The 10,000-nt window shown below is 43.1% G+C and overlaps 1 protein-coding gene across 1 annotated transcript in view; it reads left to right on the forward strand.

Annotated features, from left to right (window-relative positions):
* LOC137999095 (uncharacterized) overlaps nucleotides 1–10,000 on the forward strand; it is a 14,516-nt gene that overhangs the window by 4,187 nt on the left and 329 nt on the right. Inside the window, exon 3 of the mRNA XM_068844931.1 lies at nucleotides 4,964–10,000. This exon is cut by the window's right edge and continues 329 nt beyond it. Coding sequence (XP_068701032.1) covers nucleotides 5,138–10,000 — 4,863 coding nt within the window. The 5' untranslated portion in view covers nucleotides 4,964–5,137. The remainder of the gene's footprint in view (nucleotides 1–4,963) is intronic.

The raw sequence follows: 10,000 nt of genomic DNA on the forward strand, positions 1-10,000 counted from the left end.
TGACTTACTTTCATTGTTCATTTCAGTTTACAGTGTCCCCAATTAGCGCTCCAGCGCTAGAACGACTAGACACTTAAATAAAGTTCCTTTCCTTTCCTTTCCTTTCCTTTCCTTTCCTTTCCTTTTCATATGTGCTGTCTCGCGAGTAAAAAGTAAGCGCTGTCATGGCAAGGTGAACCAGAGTTTTCTGGTTCCGGTTTTGGATTATTCCAGAGTCGATCCAGGGCCTCCCGTTCCCGTTCTGCTGGACAAGGGTAACGGAGGCTCTGGGTACTAGATTGGAAACAGAAAAGAGAAAACAGTAAAAAGAAGAAATGGCGGGTTGAAAGTGTTCGAGAAACAAAAATTTTAGCCGTACACACCATAAAAGAAACTGGAGAAATGATCAATTGCTTGCTGTACGAGTGAGTGAAGATGAAACTTCTGACGCTTTTGGTATTTTTAGTGTTTCAGCGTGCATTCTATCGTGCAGAGTACCATCGTGCAAGCAACACGATCGACAAATTTTTGCAACAGCAACTGCAATCAGTTTTTAGCCGCGTGGGAAAATTCCCGTGCGGTATTAGATATAATTCAAACCCCGTCGTTTTATTATTTTTGTGATTTATATATTTCTGAGGTAGAAAAAACAAAGAGCACCGAAACTAGTTTTAGATTTTGAATCTCCCTCCAAATTCTGGGGTTTCCGAATTACTTACCGACTTCCTGTCGGACTGCCATTGTTATGCAAGCGACCAATCAAAAAAATAGTTTAAGTTTTAAGTCCATAGACCATTTTGCAGATACGGCGGCCATTTTGATTTCTATTGTTTCTAAAGACATTATGGGATGCTCAGGGGGCAAATAATTCATATGTATTTGCCCCCTGGGCATCCCATAATAGCTATTTGAAACAATAGAAATCAAAATGGCCGCCATATCTTCAAAAAGGTCTATTAATCCCAGAGTTTTTCCGGGCGCTGACCCGCTGACCAAAAAGCCTGAGGACTCTGGGTACGAGATCGCTGTCTCGTAAAATACACTTCAAGCGGGATTCGAACTCGGTATCTCTTCCTTCAGAGAGCCATGGCGATGGCCACTAAACCACGGAAGATTCTGTGACAATTCAACGGGGAAAATATTTGTTAAAGAATTGTGTGCGTGACCGGAAACGAGCTTTTGTGCTTTTGTTGCACGCAATTCAATATCCGGTTATCGTATGACTCTGTAACAGATATCTGAATTTTATAATTCTCCCAGTGTTGTGAAGAAACAGTATTAAAAATGAGCGAGAGAAGAGCTCTGGGGAACCACGAAACAAAGTGTCTTCTCATTGGTTTTCGTGAAGAACAATCAAAAGCGTCTCTAATTGGTGCATTCATGTTAGCGCGAGGAGTGAGCAAGTGTCGTGAGGTTCCGATAGCCAGTTTTTTTTGGCTATAAGAACCCTACGGCGCATGTTCTCTTGCATAGAGTTTCCCAGAGCCTTGGGTCGATCCAAGGCTCTGGTGACTTGCAAAGCATCTGTTTTCTGGTTTTGATTAAAATCAATGCTGTTAACAACAGTTTTAAATGTGTTAAAACAAATATCCATGATCGCACTTAACTCTATCATTGGGTTACGGAATGTGGACTGTGGACTTCGGACTACGGAATTGAAACTGGATATTTACCAAGATATTGTAACAAAAAAAAGCCCCACTGAAATACTGCGAACTTAAAGGAAGTCGGCTAAATTCCTTCGAACAAAGTGACGGCTACCCGTAGCCTCTTGTTTTTGTTGCTTCCCGATCGGGCTAGCGAAACGAGGCCGGAACGCCTCGACCTTAGCTCCCACGCGTTTTTCGGGCGCAGTTTCACGACTATCTGGGAGCCTGGAACAGGCTATGTGGGGCCGGCATAAGTCAGAGCACTGAGTTAAGCCAAGGACGGCATACGGAATTTTATGGGAGACACTGATCTCTTAAAGGGATCCACGTTTCCTACACGCTTGCCGCTAGCTGTGCAGTTCTCAACCCAGCTTACCACATTTATCAAGTGGAGCTGCCACTTAAAGGGGTGCCTAAAACACCCGCTAAGGAAATGGGCTATGCGATGCTGATCAGACTTAACAAGGCCGAAATAACTGTCCATGGCTTTCAATGAACCAGGGGAAATTGTTGTGTGCATACTTGACGTGATAGCCACACCGGGTTTGGTGTTTTGGTGTGTTCACTGTGCTTTTAATGTTCCGGAATTGAGCTGTTTTCCATTTTGACTTGTCTTGACAGCACGGCATTGTCATGGTGAATAAGAGACGATGCGTTTTAAATGTAACAATTTGGGAGGGACTGCTGTCCTGGCATGCAAAATGTTGACTTCCGTTTTCCGTCGAGGAGTACGTGCCAATAGGGACCTTTAGATCTGGGGATGAGGACGAAGTCCTACGAGTACGAGTTTTCCGTTCTGAGCACGCACACTTCGAAAGATGGAAGCATCTCAAAGTCAGTTTCTCGTGCTTTTCGTATTATCTTGAGGCTTAGTTGTGTCTCTCCAGCCTGGCTGCGTGATCCAACAAGTTTGGCAGAGCTTGGCTGGATTGCTTCATCACCCGAACGATAGGGAGTTTCTCGTTCTTCCTTGCCCCTTATCCTCTTGGCTCCATGCCCAATTTTTGCGCGGTTAAACATCGAAAATCTCGTTCCCCCACGGAAGGGCGTGGTACGTAGGCTACGAGCAGCGCAGGCTACGCCATCGGTCGGTGGTTTACTTTTGTAGTGCGGGTGGGAGAGGGACTGAGATTCATTCAGTTCTTATCCAAGCATAACACTAAAACACGCGCATGATTTTCAACAACAACAACAGCTTTATTTCGCATTTGAGTGGTTTACAGTGATTGAAAATACCTAATCTAAACAAAGAAGCAGAAAGATAACTTAAATGGCGACATTAAAATGAAAGAAGAAACCATACAGAATTGACACTACCCGCAAATAGCATTGGCTAATCGCGGAGGGCAGTGACAACGATTTATTAAGAAGCTATAACAAGTTATCAATGAAAAGGTTAATACAGCACATGAATAAGTACTTAAGTAAACAAAATAAATAAATAGACAAATAAACATACAAAATTAGTTATTTCAGGCATAAGGAGCAATTAAGACAGGAAGACATGTCATAAACCGCGTGTTTTTTGAACAAAGATGCCGAATCGATGTAATTATTCTCAGCAGCGAGGATATTCCTAAGTGTACTATGGATTTTTCTCTTAAACACCTTTCGAGTAAGTTCACGTGTAGCAGTATTCAGAGAATTCCACAGGGCAGTTCCAAATCTAGCAACAGAATTCCACATGAGGTTTAATCGGGAAATAAAAATTTCCAGCAGAGGCTGATCTGCTGAGGCGGTGTGGCCCAGTGGTTAGGGCCAGTGGTTAGGGCGCCCAGTGGTTAGGGCGCTTGCCTTGAGATCCGGAGATTCCAGGTTTAAGACCCGCTCTGACCACTCGTTGAATTTGTTCCTGGTAGACCCTGGTTCAACTTCCAAGCTGCACTTGTAAATAGCCAACTGGTTTGCCTCCGGCCAGTTGGGATTCTTAACAGTTGTAGTTGTTGCGTTCTGTTGTTTCGTTGATTGTCTTTCATTGGCCCTGAAAAGCCCCTATGGGGAGCGGTCAATTAAGTATGTATTGTATTGTATTGTATCTGGTGTTGTGTGAGTGTATTTTTCTCGAGCGATTAAAAGCGTCGCAGAGGTTTTCCGGTGCAGTATTGACCGAATGCAAAAATGGCCGCCAACAAATTATTCTTTTGTCTTTGTGTTAATTAGCCTAACTAGCCTCGTTCATCACACGCGTAAAATTGAAAGAATTTAGGCTGTAAAACGAGGCTAGTTAGGAGAATAATTTGTTGGCGGCCATTTTTGCATTCGGTCAATTATTCGAAACATCATGCATGAATAAATAATGCCACGTTTTTAGTGTTCGCTTGCGTGAATATATGTCCAACCCTACTTATCACCGATCAAAATATCAAATCTTTTTTTCTTTGGATTTCAAAACTATGTTAACCAAACACTAAGTGACCCAAGTTTTAAGCCTTAATTTCAAAAAGACACTTGTTTATTTTAAGGACGGTGCCTACTAATTCAAAGGTATTTTTGCCCCGATTTATGATCATGCAGGAAAGGTAGATCTTCACAAGTGTTATTGAAATCCAAAAAGAAAATTGGGGGTAACCACGCATTTTTCAAAGATAATTCATGAACAATATTTGTATAAAGCTCTAAAATACAAAGCAATGTATGGCGTTCTTTCTCAAATCGAAACTCAATTATCTCTAAAGAATGCATGGTTACCCCCAATTTTCTTTTTGGATACCAAGAGTACTTACTAAGATCTACTTTCTCTGCATAGTTTTAAACCGCGCAAAAATACCCCTGCATTAGTTAGCATCACCGATATGAAATCCAAGTATCTGGAGATGCGCAGAACGTATGCGCAATAACAGTAGTAGGCACCGTCCTTAACTGGAATTTTCCTATTTAATGGTCCGCCATTACTAACTTTAAAATCTTGAGAGAGCTGGATCGAAGAGAAAATGACGTCAAAGACTCACTGTTTAAGTACACGACTGCATAAAGATGCAGCACGGGAGTTTCGGGCTTTCAGATTTTGAAACTCGTGTTTTGCATGCATAATAAACTGGGTTTACACGCTGAAATTTTAAGCTATTGAGTGAATGACGTCACTTTTCCCTAGCTTCAACCCTCTGAGGTCCAGTCGGTCAGTTTTTAACGTGAGTAATGGCAGACCGTGAAATCAAAAACTTACACTCTAAGTAAACAGCCCTTGGCTAAAAACCAAAGCTCAAAATTTTGCTAGGCAGGTGTTAGAGGCAAACACACTTTAAAGATCCGAAATAAAAAAGGGAGTGATTTTTTGATCATAGTACCACTTTAAGAAGTTACTAAGAAGTTACCTTCTGTTTTCTTACCCTTTCCAGGTCAGTGTGATTTGGAGGAGATCACAAGAAATATGGTGTTTATTTGATAGATGCTCTATATTTACGTTTTACTCTTTGAGTCAGTGACAGTACAAGGGGATATTTTCACCTTATACTTGGTACAGTAAGAGAGGGCTTTATCTCGGACGCGGAGAGCAGAAATACCAAACGAGAATGGCCAAAGGAAAACCATGTCGTTTGGTCATCAAACCTCCAGAGACGCTAAATAATATTAGCCAAGAGATAATGACTCAGTACGTTAAAGAATGTCTTCAGAACAAATTTGTGTTTTCCTTAGAAGACGTGAAGTCTGTGAAAGGAAAACAATGTCAGTTTACGTTTGTTTTTGAAAGTGGGAATCAAGGAAGAAAAGCAGAACAGTTATTGAAAGAAAATGCCAAGAGCGCTGGAGAGGAAATCGAAATTTGTCTTCTCAAGGAAACTGAAGAGGCCACAGCAAATGCGGCATTTCCTGTCAAATGCGCCAACGAAATTCACTTAAAGATAAAAAAACTCACCGAACAACATGGTAAGAAAATTCAAGAAATTACTGGTCTTTTGGAGAATTTACGGGTTCGGAAACACATCAGTTTGAATGAGTATGAAGAAATTTTATCAGAAAGGGCAGCATTGGAGAACAAGAAATTGGAACTTGAACTGCAACGAGAAGAGTTTGCGCGTTTCTCTGATCAACTAATTCAGAGCCTCCCTGCTCCAGACGGCAAATCACAGGCGAATGCCGAAAAAGCTATCAAGGAATTGAGGAATTCGTTTGGACGAGAGTGCCATAGGCTTGATGCGGCACTTCCCATGTATGCCAAAAAGAGTTTAATCGTCAAGACGATCAAAGATAATCAGGTTTGCGTTGTTCTTGGAGAAACTGGATCTGGCAAAAGTACTCAAATGACACAGTATCTGTATGACGCTGGGTTTGCTGAGAAAGGCGTGATCATTTGCACTCAACCTCGAAAGGTCGCCGCGACAAGTTTAGCTGTCCATGTGGCTCGGGAGATGGGAGGCGTCCCCGGCCAGATTGTAGGATGTCACATTGGTGGGAGCATTCAAGCAAGCAAGGCTACTCGAATCGTGTACGCAACGGATCACAGTCTTCTCAACGAATGTATCAGAGATGCCAGTTTGTCCAAATATTCTTGCATAATTATCGATGAGGCTCATGAACGGAGTCTATATTCAGACCTGCTTCTGGGAATGATCAAGAAGACCCTCCCGCGACGCCCTGATCTTCGAGTAGTCATCACTTCAGCCACAATTGATCCTGCTCTGTTTGTTGCATACTTTGATCAGTGCCCGGTGTTAAAAGTGTCTGGCAGAATGTTTCCAGTAGAAGTGATATGGAGAAATGATTCCTCGAACAGCTTTGGGGATTATCTTCAAACTGCGATAGACACTGTGCGGGAAATTCACCACAGAGAAGGTCAGGGAGATATTCTCGTGTTCCTTACCTCGCCAGTAGAAACAGAACGAGCGTGTGAAAATTTGTCCAAATTAGAACCCGATCCAAACCTTGTTTGTCTTCCTCTTCATGGTAAGTTGCGCCAAGAAGAGCAAAAGAAAGTGTTTGAATTGCTCTCCAACAAACGCAAGGTAGTATTTGCCACCAACTGTGCAGAGACTTCAATTACGATTCCTGGAATAAGGTACGTGATTGACACCGGCATGGTCAAGGAGATGAAATACGATTCGAAAAGGAACAAAAGTTCGCTGGAGGTAACAACAATCAGCAAGAGTTCTGCTGAACAGCGCAAAGGAAGAGCAGGAAGGACTCAGGAAGGAAAGTGTTATCGACTTTACAGCGAAGAAGAGTATGAAGCTTTGGAAAGGGGATCAACGCCAGAGATTCTTAGAGTTCACCTTGGACAAGCAGTGCTGAAACTGATGGATCTTGGAATTGAAAATATATCTCAGTTCGAGTTCGTAGAATCGCCTCCGTCTGAGTCTATAGAGATGGCGTTGGAGTTATTATCGTCCCTAGGAGCAATTGAAAATGGCTCGCTTACTGAATTGGGTAGAAAGATCGCTCGAGTTCCCGTGGAGCCACGTTTAGCAAAGCTGATATTTGATGGCATTAATCAAGGAATCAGTGCAGAGGCTGTGGCACTTGCAGCAATAGCAACTGTAAGTGGCAGTGTGTTCTTCCGCATGGGAAGTGACGAAGAAAGGCAACTTGCAGATAGAAGAAAAATACGTTTCTGTCACAGCGGCGGCGACTTGTTGACGTTGCTGAAAGTCTACAGACAGTACCTTAAACAACCCAAAGCGAAACGAAATAAATGGGCCTTCGAGAGCAGCTTAAATGCTAAGTCACTCCGCCTGACAGAGGAGACGGTGAAAGAACTCAAGTTGGCCTTGAAGCATGAACTGGCCCTGAAAGTTCCAGATGCTGTTCAAGAGAGTGACGAAATTGATCAGACGCTACAAAGAATTTTGATTTCTTGTTATGTGACCAACCTTGCCGTGTTTACAGGCCACGAAAAAGCAGGATACAGAGTAGTGTCAACTAACCTGTGTGTGCAATTGCATCCTTCTTCAGCACTGAAATTCCTTGGCGCAACACCGCAATTTGTTGTCTTTGAACAGATGTTGAAGACATCTCGGGATTTTGCCGTCAACACGACTCCTGTCGATGAAGGATGGCTTTGTGAAATGATATCAGCGGGTACGTTAAACCATACCATGCATGAGTTGAAGTCAATAGTGATGACACAAGCTTCGCTTCCTTGTAGTCCAGACCTTATGAAAGTAGCATTTGGTGGTGTCCGAAGGCAAGTGCTCCGAGAAGTGGAAGAAACGATCTCGAAATTGTGTGACAATAGCTTTGTTGTTTTGGAGAAAGATGAAAGCTTAGGACAATTGAGAGTCTTCGTCCCACCGCAGCACACCGCAAAGGCCCTGTTCGTCGTGGGGGAGTCGTTAGAACAAAGTAGACGATTACTAAGGTGCGAAGACGAAGAAGAGCAATTGAAAGAAGATTGTACAGGCGTCAGAATTGTGTGGGGACCGGCTGGTGAAGTTACAGAAGTGCTAATGCCTCACATGTATAGGACTGTCACTGTCAGTGATGTAGACAATGGCCAGAAGGTTATCGAACGTTTGAAGTCCTTTGGAGATATTGTAAAGCACCGCTTTCACAAACAGGACGGAAAGACAAGACTTTTTGTGACTTATAAGAGGTCCCAAGATGCATACAGAGCAGTCAACAGCTCTTTTGATGACTCCCTTGATTGTGGCCTTAAAGTACAGCTGAGTCACTCGGTGCCCAGTGGAATGCGTTCGCAAGTTTCTCAGTTCAAGTTGAAAGCGACATGGTGGCGCCGCCCTGGAAGAGGCATGGGATCAATTAAGTTTTCTTCCAGCGAAGATTACTATTACGCGATTGGCAAACTTTCTTCGCTGATGATAAGGTCAAGGTTGGTCCAATTTCAGCCAGACAAAAAGCGCCCTGAGCAGATATTTATGAGGGGGCTCGATCCTCAAACAAGTGAAGAAGACGTTAAGTCCGCTATCGAAAGAATTCTTCCAAGTGTAGCAGTCGAAAAGATATTTATCCTAAGAACACAAGAGTTTGAAACTACAGATGAAATCGTTGACTCACAAAAAACATCACTGAAAGAAAGTTTGAGTGTTTTTGCCCCTGAAGGAAAATTTAGCGTTGATGTAATGAAGCCGCAGGCGAAACAATTTGAAGGGCGTGCTTTTTTAACATTTGAAGTCTTTGGGGAAGGTCAAGCAGCTTTGAGAGGTCTTAATGGAAAGCACATCTTAGGTATAGGGACCATCACCCTACAATGTAACCTTTCAACCACTTTGTTGTGTCCGAGAAACGTGTTCACCGTCATTAAAGATGAGCTGGCTGAAAGTGAAAAGGAACTTAAACAGCTTGAACAGACCTCGAAAGGGAAGCTTGTGAACATAAAAGATGATCCGAAAAATAAAAGAATTGCTATAGAGGTTCGCAGTGATTGCACGGATCACTTCATTCGTGCGACAACTATTATCAACGCGATTCTGAGCGGAGACGAGATCGATTGTAAGATGACCAAGAATCTGGAAATTCTCCTCACCACTCCAGCAAAGGAAGCTTTCCAGACCATCCAGAACGAAACGAATACGATGATTAGCCAAGATTGGCGGAACAAAGTGGTCAGAATACATGGACAGCAAGGCAATCGAGAAGCAGCAAAGCGTGCTATCAACAAGTTTATTGACGATTCCATCGCGAGTAATAGCCACTCATGGCAGATCGAGCTTCGGGGACCAGGCAAACCTCGAGGGTTGCTGAAAGCGCTCTTTGAAAGATTTGGCGTCGAATTGCATGGACTACAGGAAATTCCTGATGTCCAAAACATCAGTGTTGAATTTCGAAGACACATTCTAAAGATAATTAGCTCAGAAGAAGCGGAAAAAACTATTAAATGCTTTGTGGATGAATGCTGTGAGAGTCTTCTGAAAAACTCTCCATTACAGACCGAGAAATTCATCGAAGACCAGTTGACGTGTGGTATCTGCCTGTGTTATTTGGACGCTACAGACGATATATACAGACTTGCCTGCTGTGGTCATGCCTTCGACAGGAAATGCATCATTCAGCAGCTAAAATCTGCAGAAGTCCCACTGAAGTGCGTGATAGAAGACTGCGGAGAGCCTGTTGCATTGAGAGATTTGCAGAACCTGCTGAATCAGAGGGAGAGGAAAAAGCTTATTTCCAGCGCCTTAGATGCACACGTAAGATGCAACCCTGACTCTGTTAAATACTGTCCAACGCCTGACTGTCGGATGGTATACCGTGTCTCGACAGATGGGAGAAGCCATAAGTGTGGTGCATGTTTAGCTGACATCTGTACCTCATGTCACATGCAGTTTCACAGTGGTTTGACGTGTGCTATGTTCAAATCAGAGAAAAACGTGCAGGAAGATTTCGAGGCGTGGATGGGGAAGGATCCTAACAACAGAAAACACTGTCCCAAATGCAGCGCGCCAATTGAAAAGAACGAGGGCTGCAATCACATGGAATGTTCC

Source organism: Montipora foliosa, chromosome 1, assembly GCF_036669935.1.
Source record: "Montipora foliosa isolate CH-2021 chromosome 1, ASM3666993v2, whole genome shotgun sequence".
In the NCBI taxonomy this organism is placed as follows: Eukaryota; Metazoa; Cnidaria; class Anthozoa; order Scleractinia; family Acroporidae; genus Montipora; species Montipora foliosa.